Here is an 18,363-nt window from a genome sequence, read left to right as displayed (position 1 = left end):
TCGAATCATTAATTCAAAACTTCCCAACGACAACAACAAAAGCCCATGACCTGACAGCTTCACTGGTGAATTCTGTGCAACATTTAAAGAAAAACTCATGCCAGTCCTGAGTTTTCCAAAACACTGAAGAAGAGGGAAACCTGAAAATTCATTTTACAGGGCCAGCATTACCCTGACACAGAATCAAAGAGGCTAAACAGGCATTTCTCAAAAGAGCATATCCAAACGGCTCACAGATAATGAAAAAAAATACTTAACATCACTACTCAGGGACATGAAAATTCAAATCAGAGATATCAGCTCACACCTGTGAGGATGGTGATTATCAAAAAGACAAAATTATAAAAAGTATTGGCAAGGACATGGAGAAGAAAAAGGACTCCCCTGCCCAGTACTAAGGATTAAACCCAGGTCTTATACATTCTAGGCAAGAACTCTACCACTGAGCTACTCTAGTTCTTTTTGAACTTTTGAGACAGGGTCTTGCTAAGTTGCCCAGACTGGCCTTGAACCTGCAATTCTCCTGCCTCTTTCTTCAGAGCAGCTAGGATTACAGGTTTGCATCACTGCATCTAACTGAGGGGAAAAAAACACCTTATATGCTGTTGTGGGAATGTAAATTAGTATAGCCATTATGGAAACCAGTATGGAGGTTCCTCAAAAAACTAAAACTAAAATTACCATATGATCTAGCTATCCCACATCTTGGTATATGTCCACAGTGATTTTGATATTGAAGAAATTTCTGTACTCCCATGTTCACTGGAGGATTATTCAAAATAGACAATATATGGAGTCACCAGATGAATGGATAAGAAAATGTATACACACACACACACACACAGACACACACATAATGGAATACTACTCAGCCTTTAAAAAGAAGAAAATGTTGTCATTTGTAGCAACATGAATGAAACTAAAGGGCATTAGGCTAAGTGAAATAATCCAGTCACAGAAAGACAAATACTGTATGATTTCACTTATATGTGCAATCTAAAAAAGGCTGAACTCAAAGAAGCAGAGAGTATAATGGTGGCTGCCAGGACTGGGTTAGGAGGAGATCAAAGGATTCAAAATTTCAATTACATGGGATGAATAAATCCTGGAGAGCTCTTGTAATGCATTGACTACAGTTAATAATATGTCACACATTTCAACCTACTAAGAGAATAGATCTTAAACCTTCTCACCACAACTTTTAAAGTAAGGCAAGCCTTCTGCTTATGACTTTGTCATTTTCATAATTAAACTGGGTCAGAAACCAGATCTAGCTCTGGTCACAGTTGGTTTGGCTCAGTCTGCGGTTGTGATTAGCCAAAAATATTTTACTTGGATTTCTCCACACTCCCCATATATAAAGAATAAGGAAACAAGAAATGATTTTTCCTTCCACATTTTCTAGCTTTCATTGAAGAAGTCATCTCAATCAGCAAAGGAGAGGAAACCTTCTATTTCACTTCTGCTGCAGCAACTGGCTCATGCAGAGTACGCCCTGTGCACCATTCTAAGAACTCTACGTGTCATTCGAACGTCACATCGCTTGAGGAGGTACGTGCTACTATTTTTACTACCACTTTTAGCTGAGGGACTTAAGGCTTAGGGAGGTTAAGTAACTGGCCTACAGTTACCCAGCTCTTCCATGGCAGAAGTCAGGAATGGAATACGGGTAGCTTGACCACAGGTCCGAGCTCTTTACCACCACATCCCATGTACACAGGGCGAGATAAACACAGCAGTGAAACCAAACCAAGACTTGGTTAAAGCTCTCCGCACATTCCCTGCCCACATTTTGGTACAGTTTTATTTCTTTTTTCTTTTTGTAAGGAGGGGAGAGGAATAAAAAGAAATGGAGAAGTGGTTTTTTTTTTCTTCCCCAACAAAATGAGATCTGAGAAATTTATATAGCTATTAGCTGGTAAAGGCAGTAGAAATGTCAAATGATAATAAAGTCTAGGATGTGTTCTGTGTTTGGTTTTATGGGGAAGTTTCCTCTCACTATACAGCCAGAGCAGAGAAAAGAGCACGTACTCCAAATCATATGTTCTGCTGCAAATGGGTTTCTCGGATAACCTCCACTGGAAATGAAGTAAGCCAAAACCCAATCTAGTTCACGTGGTGGAATATCCGCAATGCAAGTGAATTATCCACACTTCACAGTCTCATTCCTAACTGTACATTAGAATAACTGGAAACAATTTTTTAAATCCCAAAGCCCAGGCACCCCAGTAGGTCCTGATGAATTGGTCTGGGGTGGGACCCAAGCAATGGTATTTTTTAAAAGCCCTCCAGGTGACTCTAATGTGTGAAAGAGCTGAGAATCACAGCGACCCATGATGATTACAGGCTTTGTATCTACTTAACACTTCCACCATTGACCGGCCACATAATACTAGTGATTTACTTCATGTTCTTCAGCCTGAGCTTCCTTATCAACAAAATATGGATAACACAAGTACCAATCTAGTAAGGGCAAAAATGAGATTAAAAAAAAAAAAGAACCTAGATCAGGATCTGGGATGCACAAAGAGTCAAACATTCACAGTGATGTTAATGGTGGCGGTTGTGGTGGTAATGGTGATGATAAAGATAATGGGAATTTTTTTTTTTTTTACCTAAGATTGTTATTACAATACGTTTCTCCATTCCAGAAAGCAAGGACCATAACTTCTACCCTAGAACAAACCTCTAGAACCTAATACAATTTCTAGTCCATTTTGAAGGAATAGTGAAGTTCCCTAGATGTGGTAGCTCATAACCATAGCCTAAAATGTAAGGGAACCCACTCACCTGGGATTGAAACGAATTTTCTTGGGAACTTCTCTGTGGTCTATGACCACTTTCTGATTGTCTCTATAATTAATGGGGTCATCGGGGATCCTAAATTTTGCCATCTGAATTTCAGAGTCACTCAGTTTAGCACGGGAAATTCTTGCATAACCCAACCTGTAACAGAAATAGGGATGGTTTATAAAGGCTTTATTATCACATAAAGATTTGATGCATAGAGCATGTGCTTAGCATGCACGAGACTCTGAAGTCAATTCTCAGCCATGCACCCTCAAAAAATCTGACATGATTTAGAAGATGGCACCTTCCTTATGAATTAATTTCCTATTTCTAACTTGACTTTGTGTATCCCAACTAGAATTAACTTGATTCGTTACTCTAAATATTAACAAAAATGTTGATTTTATGACATGATAGATAAGGAATATGCACAGAGGTTTAATTAACTAAATAATCTTAGCAGCCTTACTTTACTTTTTTACACTAATGAATATTCTGTCTCCACAAATTGCCTCCCATATAATTATGTTTTGAGTTAATAACAGGATTGCTTCAGAATGACAGGAGTGTATACCTAAATTCTTTCTTACCTTTAAAAATCCAAATACCACATGCATATTTTCAGCCCACACTTACAAACCTAAAAAAATCAAAGATTTTATATGTCTGAAAAATTCCACATCCTGTTTTGACTTAGAGCTTTCAGTTCTCCAGGAAATTCAAAGCACTTTACAGACATTATCCAAATAGTTCTTATTGAAGTGCTCAGATGGAAAAGTGGAGGAACCACAAGCAGCAAAGTATTCATTTTAATTTATTTATCTTTTGCCTCTTCCAAAAAAAAAAAAAAGAACTGTGTCAATTATTTCAGTCATTCATTTAACTAACTTAGTAAGCATACCAAGTCTCTATTGCATGCAGCACCTTTGTAGGTAGTGGGAAAAAGTAGTGAACAAAATGAAGTCCTTGCTCTCCTGGATCTGTTATTCTATTTGGGGAGACAAATTAAATAAGGACATATGGGTCAGGTGGCGATAGAGAAAAAGTAGAGATTGCTGTTTTATAGAGGATGGTCAGGTGTATCTCTCTGATGATTAACACTGGAGCCAAAAGTTGAATGAAGTAAGGGAGCAAGATGCACAGATTTCAGAATAGTGCATGCAGGAGTCCTGAGGTAGAAATGTGCTTGGTACTTTGGAGAACCAACTCTACCTTGACAGGAGCAGAGTGTATAATGAAGAACACAGAAGCAGATGAGCTCAGGGAGTGGGTTAAGGGCAGATGACACAAATTCTCCCCTGCAGGCCATTGTAAGGACTTCAAATTTTTAGAGCGAGATGGGAATCCATTAGAGAGGTCTGGGGCAGAGATCTGTTATGGCTCTCTGTAGAGAATAGGTGTTAGGGAAAGAGTCAAGGCGGGGGTGGGGCAGTTAAGAGGTTGCTGCAAGAATTTAGGTAAAAGACCATGAGGGCTTGGGCCAGCTTAGTAGGAGGAAGAGCATTTCAAGCCTGTAACCACACACAAAACTGAAACAGACACCCAGAGCCAGGGCAGGCAGGGGCAGCAAGTCTGACCCACGTAGGGGACAAGAGAGGAGCTGCCGCTGAGCATCAGATGTGTGTTTGAGCGGTCAGCCAGGTTACTGCAACTGTATAAGCTCAGGACTTGAAGTGACTTGTAATTCTAAGTCACTGACTCTGAGACAAATCCAGGTTCTTTATCTCTAAGATCAAAGTTCAAACCCATCTCACAGCCATTGCCTTCAAGAACACTCTAAAAGCCCTTGAAGATAAGGAACCTCAATGCCTATCTCCCACTAAAATAGGGAACTTCCCATTGTTGCCCAATAAGTATTTATCAAGCACCTACTAGGAGCAAAACTTTGAATTAGGTGATTGAGAGAGTTCTCCACAGATACATGCCAAGGAAAGGTCATGTGAACACATGGTAAGAAGGCAACCCTGGTGAGAGACAGTCCTCGCCAGACACCAACCTTGCTGGTAGACTGGTGCCTTAATCTTGATGTGCAATAAGAACAGAAATTTGTTTCAGCCATCCAGTAGGTATTTTGTTATAGCAGTCAGAGCAATCTTTTGTCATACATATACATACAAGTATGTGTGTTGTGTGTGTGTGTATATATATATATATATATGTTTACATATACATATATATATGTTTACATATACATATGTGTGTGTGTGTATCCAGTAATTAGCTATTATGAGCACAGGTTACTATAAATACCACTGTTTCTCGGTGACTAATGACTTTTGCAACTTGGAATTACACCCATTTCAGTCTAGATCAAAGATGGTGTTCTAAACATTCCAATATCCCCCATTAAAACAATCACATGGTCACATATTTAAACAGAAATAGTGTTATCAATCTGAGATATGAAATGCTTTATAAAACTAAGCCCTCAGCTTACCCTCTCCTGCCTTATCCTTCAGAAACACCAAATCGGTAGTCAAGCTATCTGTCCTGCAGCCATCTGAGCATGTGCTGATCCTTTTAGGGTTTCTGAATCAGTGGCATAATCAGAAGAACCTTATAACATCTCAAAGGCCTCCTAGACCCACCTCAGTGAGCCTATGAACCCATGGAGTTGTAGAAGGATCAATAAAGGTCACCACTTTATTAATATCCCAAGTCCTTAACAAGGTTCTACAGACCCTAACAAGATCTGCTCCTTTCCCTGGCTGCCCACTCTGCCCGCTTTCCTCCTCCACCCCTCTACTCAGCACGTGGACATACTGCAGCCCCATCAGCTTCACTTTTCCTCAAGCACAGCGGGCATTCTTGACTTTCACACTGTCTGGGCCCTATGCCTGGAAGGGTGTAAGGACGGCCTTAGCCTAAACAACTCCATTTAAAAATAAACCTGCCGTCCCACCGTGCCTCCCTCTGTAGGCACAAGCCTACAGAGTCCTCCAATATGTCATCAGGTATAGCCTGATAAAAATGAGTCACTTTCCACGACTCTGATGAGAGTCAGAGTGAAGTCACATGTCATTTGCCTTCGCCCCGATTAGAGTCAGCCATATGTCCTGACTCTGAAATGTAAGACGTCACTAAGAATCCTGGGAGCAGCTGATAGGGACCTAAAGGGCGAGCAGAGGCCCCAAAATTTACTAAAAATGATAGAGCAAATGAACAGACATTAGAGCCAGCCGATATTGATGTCCACTCACGGGAGAGCCTGATGAGGACCTGGACTGACATCCCAATTCTTCTCATCATTTGCCTGATCCTCTGCATCATCCTCACTGCTCTCAAACTCTACAGCAGCCTCCTGACCCTGGTGAGAACAGCAACTTCTCCTCACAATCGACTGGCTGTCAACTCCATACCAGGAGAAGCCTTCATCGGTTCCTGACCGGATCGCTGTGGTCTGAGGAGGGTGCATCTGCTGAACTTAAGGTCTAAGACTCTGGCACGTGAGCTTAGCATACAGAGGGAATGCCTGTAATAAGTCTGTCATGATTAAGTGTGTTTGTAGGGCTTAGCATTAACTTAGAATTGTTTGCTTTGAATTGATCATGTCTATTGCAGTGCCCAGCATTAAGGATTGTCATTTTCTTGATTAAGAACCTATTGAGTGAATTGTATCGAGTGATTTTTTGAGTGAATAAAACATTGATAAGAGCATAAGTGTGTGGACATTCTTTATTTCTTTCCTTGACTGCATAAGTCGCACCTTTGCCCATCACAATAAAGGGTCATTCCCCAGAAAGCTACATGATCCACCTTTTCAAATCTTGGCCCAAACATCATCTTCTCAGTAAGACCTACCAACCCTACTTATGATCACACTGTGCCTCCATATTCTGGATGCTCAGATCTTTCTGCCCACTCTTACTACCTTCTAAAATCATGCAGTTAAATATCCCATTGTCCATCTTCCTTCAGCAGGGCAGGGATCCTCAGCTTACTGTCACCCCCAGGGCCTGACATCCATTAAGCTCAATTGCTACTTACTGAATGGCAGATAGCAACAGAGAAGTGTACCTAGCAGTTTGTTATCACTAGACTGTGACTCATAACTGAATAAGCCCTATCCACAGGCAGAGGAGCTGGCTCTGTGATTCTGTATCATCCCTTGAAAGCAACCATTGTGCTTCATCAATGGGGACCACAGATCACTAGATACAAGATTACTTAAGAGATGAACAATTCAATGTCAATCCCTATCTTCATGTGGCCAGTATTAAGATGCTTCTGGGGGATGAACTGCTCTGTATGGAGGCCAGAGAGGTCTGTCCTAGTAGCCCGCACCAGAGTTCCCCACACTATTTCTGGGAGGGGAGCTGGAGGCTTCAGGTCAAATATCTCCAAACAGTTTTGAAACTAACAGGGGGACCCCCATGAGTTCAGGGAAGGTCTCCAGCCTCTTCTGTTCACTGAAGAAGTAGAAGGACATGCAAATCAACCCACTGGCCACATGATTTGTTCCTAGGAACCTCTCCCAGGGCTCCTCCCTTATTACCACACTCCAACCACCCTGGCTTCCTTGTTCCTACCAAAAAGCACTCAGTATACTCCCCTTTTGCTTTTGCACTTCCTTATTCCCTCTGCCCAAGTGCTTTTCCCAAGATATGCCTAGGTGGACTCCTTGTGTCATTCAGGGCACTGCCCAAAGGTCACCCCATAGTACCCTGCCCACCCTATGTACCCCACCCTCACCCCCAGCACTCCTTAGCTGACTCAATTCTTCCTGTTTCCATCACACTTGTCTCCACCTGTCTTGGCCTATCATTCCTTATCTGCTTCTTTCCTGTCTCTTCACTGGAATGTGTGTCCTGTGACAGTCAAACATTTTGTTTTGTTCCTATTATATCCTCACTGCCTAGGACAATACCTGGTACTTAATAAATATATGAGCGGATGAGGGCTGGGATTGCGGCTCAGTGGTAGAGCACTTGCCTAGCATGTGTGAGGCACTGAGTTCGATTCTTAGCACCATAGATAAATAAATAAACAAATAAAATAAAGGTCCATCAACAACTAAAAAATATATTTAAAAAACTATAAAAAATGACTGGATGAATAATTAGGACCTCTTTTTTGGTATTAAACTACTCTTTGCTTTATTTAAAGAAATTGTGTTTTCAAAACTAAGTTATGTATTTACATATTTGAATTTTAAGATCTTGCATCTATATTATTTTGGATCACATATATCCAGATATATATGATCCAAGAATATGTAAATATATGTTATGTTATCTTTGGAGATACACACACATACACACACACATATATGTTATCTTTGGATGACATTTTTATAAGGGATGACATTTTTTTAAAATGTAATTTACCATAGATATCTCACCACAGTATAATGATGACTCCAAGTGTGGTAATGTACCCAAGATTATATGATTAGAAACTGGCAAAGTTGGAATTCAAGCCTGGGACTTCCTTATGCCATGGTTGCTATGGTTTAGATGTGAGGTGTCCCCTAAAAGCTCATGTGTGAGATAATACAAGAAGGCCTAGAGGTAAAATGATTGGGTTATAGAGTCTTCACCCAATCCATAAATTAATCCCCCAGTAGGGATTAACTGAGTGGTAATTGTAAAGTAGGTTAGGTGTGGCTGAAGGACGTGGGTTCCTGGGAGCACCCCTTTGGGGTTTATATTTTGTCCTTGGTGAACAGAGCCCTCTCTGCTCCCTGGATGTCATGTTCCCAACTGCTTTCCTTCACCACACTCTTCTGCCAGCATGCTCTGCCTCACCTTGCACCCCAAGGAATGGAACTGGCTATCTAAGGACTGAGACCTCTGAAACCAGGAGCCCCAAACTAACCTTTTCCTCCTTAAAATTGTTCTTGTCAGGTACTTTGGTCACAACTGACTAAAACAATGGTCCATACTGTTTCCACCAGACCATAAAGTACCACTCCTAACATGCTGACAGTTACTTCCTTATCTCCCTTAACAGTTGACACAGTATTCTTGCTACATACTTGAGCTTAATTTGCTTAGCTATTTATACCTTCTTAAATCATTAGGCCCTGTCTTGAAAAAAATATGAAGTAGAGTAACTGAACAAATTAATGTTTAGGAAAACTAACAGAAATTCATTGCATCCATAAAGTTTTTTCTTCTAGGAGAGACTCAAAAGATGACAGTAATAATAGATTTAAAAAACACACACACACAAACCAAACATCTGTGCTCACCTGATCAACCCCCGATACATAATGTATTCACACCATCTGTCGTGATCTGTGCTATCGATATCCTATTGAAGAGCAGAGAGAAGAATATTTAAAGCATAAAAAAACAATGCTCTGTTCCAAATTGGCAAAATACCTGTGTGAGCTGCAATGATAAACAGGCCTCCATGCATGCTATTTTCTCTTTATGGCTCCTATTTAGATCCTTTAAGGTCCAAAGTAGTTGTTAATTCTGTAGATGTTTTTTGAGCATCTACTATGTGCCCTCTATCTTTGTACTAGATACTGGAAATACAGAGATGAGGGTGGTCTACAGAGGGACTTAGATAAATCAGTGATTATAAGATAGCCCCCAACCTCCTGCAGCTTTTCCAAGTCTCATCTTAAGCATGACTGACCATCTTCACCGGCCACACTTTATGCACACCAACTATAGCCTAGTACCACAGTTATTTGTTCCTAGGTCTCCACCCTTCCCTTCCTGAGCACAAGGACTCTGAGTCACTTTTGGCTGCCTGGTACTTAGCATGAGGCCTGGAGTATAGCAGGTGCTCAATCTGTGTTTGTCAAATTGAATCAGGGAAATGAACATATTTCAGGAGCAATCATAAGTCTTTTTGATGTTGAAAGATTGAAACCAGGGTCATTTTTCATCAAAGAAGAGAAGAAAAACATATTTCTTTCTATATTGCATTGGAAAAATCATAAATATGGAGCTGTTATGCTGAAAGAAGTCATTTTCTTCTTTTTAAATATCCTATAAATAAAGATATACCTGACTTTTTAACTACCACTGAATTTTACTATTAAAATTTAATTACAAATACATTTTAGAATCACAAAAAAACCCACAATTTATTATCTACTTCTTAAATTTGGTGGTGGACACAGGAATGCCTGTTAATTGTTATTATTATTTATATCACATATACATAGACACTCCTTTTATATACATGAAAAAAGTATAATAAATCTTAAAAATTAAATTAAAAGTTTTTAGTGATAAAAAGCAAATAAATAAAAGTTCTGCTCTGTTTTGCCCTGGGAAGAGATAAAAATTTAATCATTCTATGTATCCTGGGAATAATAAGCTATGAATCTGTGTAACTATTATTTTATTTTATTAGGTTTTTAAAAGATGCTGTCAACTTTTAAAGCTGCAGAATTTAAATACTCTTTCTTAAAGAGAAAAATGTGTTCCTCCAAGAATTTATGATTGAAATTCCTCTCCACACTAATAAACTTTATAATAGAAAAAGCAGCATCAGAATCCACTGCCAATCTTGACACAAGTTTTTGACCAGAGCAATGGAAACCATCAGATGATTAAATAGAAATAAAATAAAATTCCTCTTCCCTAACACCATGTATATTCCTCAGACATGCACACACACACACACACACACACGAAATGTAAGAATGCCCTTCCTCATTATGATGCAATTTTTTCTTTGATTTGCCAAATACCACTGTGTCCAGTATTCTTTTGTATCTTATAGGCCAGGTACTAGTATCTCTGTATTATTTAATTTTACATATACAGCCAGACACACACACAATATATATATATACATATGTGTGTATATAAATATTATATATATATATACATAACCATACATATATGCTGTGTGCATACATATATTCCCTTATATGACCCTATGATGTAAGGATATTGCTATCATCATTTTACAGATGAGGAAATTGAGGCCCAGAAAGATTGAGTAACTTGTCCCCAAGTCTGTCACACAGTTGGTCAATGAAGTAACCAGCAAGGCTAATAATGAAGAGAAACCATGTGGAAAAAGCACCTCAGAACCAAGGACCCCCTGTAAGAGTGGGACAACCTTGGCCCCTCCAGCCAATATTTCAGGATTATTCTTGAAATAATCTGCCTTCTCTCCCCTCACCCACCACATTCAATGTGGCTTTATTGGTGGAGTTATGAGTGTGTCCCTCAAGGGTCCATGTAATGGAAGACTGGTTCTCAATATGGCTGTGTTGAGGCTGTGGGATATTTAAGAGAGAGGGCCTAATGGGAAGTAGTTAGGTCACAGGGCTCCACCTTCAGAAAATACTGGCTGGTCTGCAGAGGGACTTTACACCTTGTTGGAGCAGGTTGTTACAAAGTAACGTCATACCATATGTATGGCCCCTTCTGCATGTGGCCACCTCCCCTTCCTCTTTACCATGTTGAATGATTTTATGCAGCAAAAGGGGTCCTCACCAGAGGCTGAAAAGATGGGGCTACCAATCTTAGACTTTCAGTCTCTAAAACTATGAGTCAAATAAACCTCTTTTCTTTATACAGTACCTAGAATTAGGTACTCTGTTAAAGCAACACAAAACAGACTAATAGAGGGGATTTTCTTTGGTTTTCCTTTTTCACTTCTTTTACTCATAATAATATTTTCATGATTTAATAATTGCTTATATGATGGCAACTGCTTCATCCATATCTCCTGTCCAAAGTGCCCTCCTGAATTCCAGATCCATATATCTACCCATCTATTGGACATCTCCATTAAAGTCCCATAGATACCTCAAACTCAGTGCAAAGCTGAACTCATCATCTTCTTGGAAAAACTGTTCTTTCTTATGTATTCTCTGGAATAATGTCACTATCACAAATAATGTCACTATCATAAACCCTTTGACCAAAGCAAACAATCAGAAATGCATCATGATTCTACTCTCCATGAATGAAGAGACTAACTCATCTCCCCAGTATCCGCCCTTCTTTCAACATAATACCATTTTTAGCTGGGTATATACCCATCAAGATTTCATACCTCCAAACTCTTTGTAGAGCAAAGAATGACCATATGACAGAATCCCAGTCAAGGAGATGTAAGTAGAAGTATTAAAGGTCAGTTTCCTGGAACTTGCCTTTAGGGATAACTTGCATATGCTCTTGGGGCCCTTCCTCCATCTGTTGACTAGAATATGGATGTCATTCTACATGATTGAACCATGTGAATGGAGGCCATGGAAAAGGAGGCGGTGTTGAGTCGAGCTATGGTAGAGAAACTCAGGTTCCAGACATCATGGATCACCTTGCCATTATTGATTTACCACTGAGGCTTTTATACAAAGAAACAAACTTCTTTCTTATTCAAACCACTGTCATTTGTGTTTTCCATACATGCAGAAAACTATCCTCACACCCCCCTGTCACCTGTCTTTCCAGTGTTATACTCTAAGAAGAGTTAAAGTAGTAAAATCAACACAAAACAAGCAATCGCTTTTCTCTGAAGATTCTGTCTCAAGATATAAGGTTAAAAACAAAAAGAAAAGAAGCAAAGGATCAAGAAACCTACATGGGGATTCACTAGATATAAAAATTATATTTCTCATTTTAAATCAATGCACTTGGTATTCTGGAGTGTCCTTCTCTCAAGGCTTTGATTTGTGTCTTCGTGCTCCAGGACAGGAATATATCTGAAAATTCAAGTGTTTTAAATCTTAAAAGGAAAAAACTAATTCATTGTCAACTTGATGAGGCCCTGTCTGGTGGATTAGCTGTTCTATTTGACATTTCATTTCATCTTTTACTCTCAGCGTCATTACCTCTCACAATGTGGCAGATTCCATTTCTTTTTTTTTTTTAATTTATTTTTTTATTGGTTGTTCAAAACATTATAAAGCTATTGACATATCATATTTCATACAATAGATTCAAGTTGGTTATGAACTCCCAATTTTACCCCAAATACAGATTGCAGAATCACATCGGTTACACATCCACATTTTTACATAATGCCCTATTAGTAACTGTTGTATTCTGCTACCTTTACTATCCTCTACTATCCCCCCTCCCTCCCCTCCCATCTTCTCTCACTACCCCATCCCCTGTAATTCATTTCTCTCCTTGTTTATTTTCCCATTCCCCTCACAACCTCTTATATGTAATTTTGTATAACAATGAGGGTCTCCCTCCATTACCATGCAATTTCCCTTTCTCTCCCTTTCCATCCCACCTCATGTATCTGTTTAATGTTAATCTTTTCTTCCTGCGCTTCCTCCCTGCTCTGTTCTTAGTTGCTCTCATTATATCCAAGAAGACATTTGGTATTTGTTTTTTAGGGATTGGCTAGCTTCACTAAGCATGATCTGCTCTCAGATTCCATTTCTTAAACATGGCTACAACAGTATCTCCCTTTCCATATGGTACTCTTATGATGAAACTCTGATATTCCTCCCACTTAGAGGTAAGTTTGTTTCTTCTAGTTGAATGCCATCAGACTTGTGACAAGAGCAAAGTGACACCATGACTTAAAAGGCTAAATCATATAAAGCAATTCAGGTTCTTCCTGTTGCTCTTCGATTCTCACTCTGAGACGCAGCCACCATAAAGGGAGAAAACCCAAGTAGCCCATGGACAGGAACCAAGGTCCCAAGCCCAAAGCACCAACCTACCTCCTGTGGATCATCTACAAGGAGATCCACAGGAGATGAGCACTGACATTGCGTGAAGGAAAAATGATCTGTCCCCACTCGCCCTGTGCAAATTGTAGATTTGTAAGCAAATAGATGGCTGCTGTTGTTTTAAGCTAGTATGTTTGTGGTGGTTTCTGTGCAGCAGTAGATAATCAAAATACTGTGACAGTCAGCTATTCATCACTGTGACAAATACCTGAGAAAACCAACTTAGAGGAGAAAAGTTTCATTCTGACATACAGTTTCAAAGGTTTCTGTCCAAGAACTATTGGCTTCATTGCTCTGGGTGTGGAGTGAGGCAGAATATCACGGTGGAAGAGTGTGGTGGAGGAAAGCATCTTAGCTCATGGCAGCCAGAAAGTAGGGAGAGAGAAACGGGACAGGGATAAAATTGTAGCCCCAAGTGACCTACTTCCTCTAACCATGCCCCACCTGCCTATAGTTTTTTTTTTTTTTTTTTCCTTCTTCTTCTTCTTAGTACTGGGGATTGAACCCAAGGGCACTTAATCGTTGAGTCACATCCCCAGCCTGTTTTTATTTTTTTTTTTATTTTGAAACAAGGTCTTGCCAAGTTGCTCAGGACCTTGCAAAGTCCCTGAGGCTCGCTTTGAACTTGCAATCCTCCTGCCTCAGCCTCCCAAGCCACTGGGGCTAAAAACATAGCCACTGCACCTGGGCATCCTGCCTATACGTAGGTACATTTAAATGATTAATCCAACAAAAAGATTCATTCACTGATGAGGTTGGAGCCCTTATGATCCAATCATTTCCTGGAAGCCTCGCCTCTGGACACTGCTGCATGGCCTTCAACATCTGAGATTTTGGTGGATATTCCAGATCCAAACCATAACAAACACATATTAAATTGTTGTATTGCATTATGGGTTTTTCCCCCCAAGCATGAAACAAAAAGAAGCATTTTACTTAATAAAACTGAAATCCTATTAAGATTATGTTACCTTCACATGGCCATGTTTGGTGAGCTGTAGGTAATCTCTGGAACCAGGTGCTGAAGTGATATACCCCAGAAATACCACTTGATTAGAGCAATTTTTCAGTAGTTTTGAAACAGCAATAGCCTGCAGTTTCCTGTCAAGGTCATCTCTAGAAAAACAAAACACAAAACAAAAAACTAAAAATGTGCCTCCTACTGAACTTGCAAAACAATTCTTAAAAACTATTAGATAACTGAATTCCCAAGAGTATCTTCAAACAGTGTACAAAACCCAGAGCAATTCCTGTCTGGGTAAATACCTTAAGTTATGCAAATGAACAAGGCCCAGATACAGTGCTTCAACTGAGTAGGCTGACAAACTTTTGACTAAGAACAATATGATTTTTCTCCACAAATCATCAGGAGTCAAGTTGATTTAAATATCTATTCTAAATACAGCATTTGTTCAACTTTTCATCAGAAGAAATAATAGCAGTAACATGAAGTCTGGTCATCAGTATTACAACAAAAGAGTGAAATTAAAAGAGACAGGAATACTGGTAAGAAGGAGAACTCAAACATTCAAGGAGCAGAGCACACCAAGCTTATTATCCTATCACACAAGTCCCTCAACTAAACACCTTCTGAAAGCCACTTCAGCTCTTCTGCTTAAATATTGTCTGGACATGTTGCTTTTATTTTGCTAATCATAGAAGACATAAAACAGATAATTAGATACAGGTGTATCAAACTTTTGGAGGGTTTGGAGGTGGGGAAACAGTACATCATATTTTACATGATCCAGCCAGAAAAACTGAAACACTCCAGATGTTTCAAACAAAATGAATTTGAGTTAGGGAATTCATTACCTAAGCTATGGGAAGCCAAACAGGGGTCAGTGAGCAACCAGAGGTTAGCAACAGAGAGAAACTAGTACCATCCCTATAGCTAGTGAGGCAACCAGAGATTACCAACAGAGAGAAACTAGTACCATCCCTATAGCTAGAAGAGGGGCAGGAGGTGATAGCTCAGAGTCTAGAAGCCAGGACTGGCTGGCAGGAGATAGACTATGGAAGCAGCTGCCAGGTGGAGCTGGGACTATCTGGGAAGGAGCTGGGGCCAGAGAAGAAATTTAGCTGATACCAAGGATAACAGAAGCAAAGGAGATGAGAAATACCCTGGGTTCTTTACTTCTCTTGCCCTCCAACCTTGCACTAATGCCAGGGACTAAACCCACCAGAAACCAGAAAGCAAGGGACTTTGGGAAATGTGTTCCTTACAGTTGAAAAGAACAAGGAATGGATCCAAAAGCAAATGAAGACTAACTCGGGCATTTGCATAGAGAGATAGCTAATAAATGAGCGTTAAGAAGAAAACGACAAAGGAAGATAAGGGGGAGCTCACTGAGGACCAAGAGGATTGGAGAAACCTCATTGAAGTAGGATCTGAAGACAGGACTAAGTGTACACAGGTCACAGGCCAAGTATTCTCCATCTCCCGTGCCCAGACCCAGTCTCTGGCCTTCTCAATGTCCTGGGTGATTCTGACTCTTTCAGGTTTCATCTCCTGGGCTTCCTTATCTGATTTCCAGTGAGGCTTGTCCAACCAGAGACACTAGCAGATAAAATGTTAGGAGAAGGGTGAAGTTGGGTCAGTCAGAGGGCCAGTCCCACTGGCAGTAGCTCATTCTTCATGTCTAGTGGTCCTCTTCCTGGTTCTAGATCTCGCAGGACTCTCAGAACACGATGTCCTCTGCCTGCCTCTTCAGCTGTAAGGCTGGCAATGATTTCCCACTGTGACTAGCATCTGAGAGCCTCAGCACCTCCTGTGTTCCCATGGACCTTTCCAACCTTAGTTAAAGCCTCATCAGGACTGTAGGGAATTCTGTTCCTTCTGATACATACGGGTAGAATTCAAATCCAGGTTTAGAAAATTCCAAAGCCACAGCCCATTCAAATATAGTTTAGCACTATATTGCTGGAAAATAATTTGTGAATTTGGTTCTACATTTTCTCAAGAGAAAAATCTCATCTATTGATAACAGTAAAAATAAAAAATATACTATGTGCATGAAGAAAGGAGGAAGGAGTGAGAGGGAAAGAGAGTGAGAGAACATACATGTTATATGTTTACTTATGTGTTAATCTTTGATCAGCCCAATAGCAATATAATGTGAGCTGAAAAAGAGGATTTTATCTGATTTTCGGAAACGATCAATTGGAACTCACCAAGGATCCCCTGCAACAGAACCAAAACTAGTGTATAAATCTCCAGACAGCTGGTTCTGTTTTCTCTCTGTATATGATGCAGGTTATAGATTTATAAAAAGGCAATGGTGACTAGCCAGTAGCTTGGTTAATCAGCTAAAGTAATATCAACTTTCATTATGGTATTTACCTAAATGACTTCTAAGAAAAGCTGCTATTTCCTATTTATTGGTTGTAAAAGAGATATTCGCATGCTCGGCACATTAAACATTCTTGTTGAATCAGCTAATAACATGCACAAGCATTCTCTAATTCACTCCTAATAGGATTTTCACATTTGTATGCCACAATCACTGGAAAAGGAAATCTCTAAATATTTATCCAGAGTAAGAATTTTTCTATAAAGTATTGTAGAAAACAACGAAGGCAAACACAAATACATTATGATGGCTTCACAAATTTTTCTAGGTGCAAACTTCCTCTGTCACTTGTTGGGAGGCCACAGTGTTCATGGACAGAAATTCTAAGGAGTGACAAGAGTGGTGGCTCTTAAGGACAAAGATTGTGTCTGACCCTACGCTTGGTACATGACAGAGCTTGACTTGTGTTTGACAAATAATTTCTTTTTAAAGAAATAATTTCTCTTTTACACTTGGAGTTGCCTGATTTGGTTTAATAATAGCCAGCATTAATTAAGCACTTACTAGATTCATGTACTTTACCTGAAATAGCTCACTTTTTTCTTATAAGAACTCTGTGAAATAAATACCATGATTGCCCCTAACTTACAAATGAGGAAACCAAGTCTCCACATAGTCAAAGAACTGTAAAAGATACACAGCTAGTGATGGAATTAGGATTTAAACCAGACTCTCTGATTCCAAGCTCTGGAATCCATCCTCCTGAGCACTAAACTACACTGCTTCACTCCCTGGAGTTACATCTCCTCAAAAGGAAATAGCCATTATTATTGTGTCATTTTTTGTCATTATTAAATCAGATGCAAAAGATAGCAAGTGAAGGGATGGTGTAATCAGAAAGCATCAAGTAGGTGGTTAACAGAAAGTTAGCAAAGGCAATCCTATCTGTCCCTTTGCCATGCACATTCCAAGGCCTGCTTTTTTTTTTAAGTTTATTCTTTCAATTTTGGGAGACATTGGGGGGAGTTAAAGGAGGCGGGGAATGGAGAACAAAGGAATAAAAGAGCAGACTCAACTGTTTTGGGGGTTGAGATCTTGCAAACTTTAAACACAAAAGTACCCAACTGGAGTAAAATGTAAGGTCAGCGATAGGATTTCTGGATGTCTATACTTGCTACATGAACATTACTTGAGGCATTTCTTCAGTTTTTTTTTAAAGAAATGTGGAGCATCTACAGTATCTGTCTTCCAAATGCCTTCTCGGTTCTACAGAGGCAAACTAGAGTCGGATAGTGAATGGTGTATATTAATCATATTTGGATGTTCTGTGTAAATATCTAATGCTCTGACTTATTTTGGAAAATATTCAAATATGCTTTTACAGATCCACACATATTAGTGTAAGAAAAATCAAGGTAGTGCAAAAAATAATAGTGACCATTTGCAGGCATATTGGTTTTGTTGAGGTGAAACTTAATAGTAGAACGATGTTGTTTTCTTGATATTCTGTGTGTTACCTTGAAGTTCTATAGCTACTTGTATTATTAACTCAGTCAGGTCTTGATAAAAGCACATAGCACTGTACATTTGTGTTTTAAGTGATTATGTTTAGAATAGCAGAGTATAAACTCTACACTTTTATCTTTGCTTTTACAATATATTGTT

The 18,363-nt window shown here is 39.5% G+C and overlaps 1 protein-coding gene across 3 annotated transcripts in view; it reads right to left on the bottom strand.

The window, feature by feature from the left end:
* The window catches only part of Cwh43 (cell wall biogenesis 43 C-terminal homolog), a 60,331-nt gene that overhangs the window by 12,606 nt on the left and 29,362 nt on the right, over positions 1-18,363 (bottom strand). For 2 of the 3 annotated variants that reach the window (XM_058584148.1, XM_046459688.2), the window contains exons 13-15: positions 14,377-14,521; positions 8,984-9,045; positions 2,791-2,946 (exon numbers count right to left, since the gene is read on the bottom strand). In XM_058584148.1, the coding sequence (XP_058440131.1) occupies positions 2,791-2,946; positions 8,984-9,045; positions 14,377-14,521 (363 nt within the window). The remainder of the gene's footprint in view (positions 1-2,790; positions 2,947-8,983; positions 9,046-14,376; positions 14,522-18,363) is intronic. The other variant, XR_009228281.1, reaches the window with a different exon arrangement.

Source organism: Marmota monax, unplaced genomic scaffold, assembly GCF_021218885.2.
Source record: "Marmota monax isolate L192 unplaced genomic scaffold, Marmota_monax_Labrador192_F-V1.1 WCK01_AAM20220418_F8-fsc00025, whole genome shotgun sequence".
Lineage (NCBI taxonomy): Eukaryota > Metazoa > Chordata > Mammalia > Rodentia > Sciuridae > Marmota > Marmota monax.
This window is presented reverse-complemented; position numbering and strand designations above follow the sequence as displayed.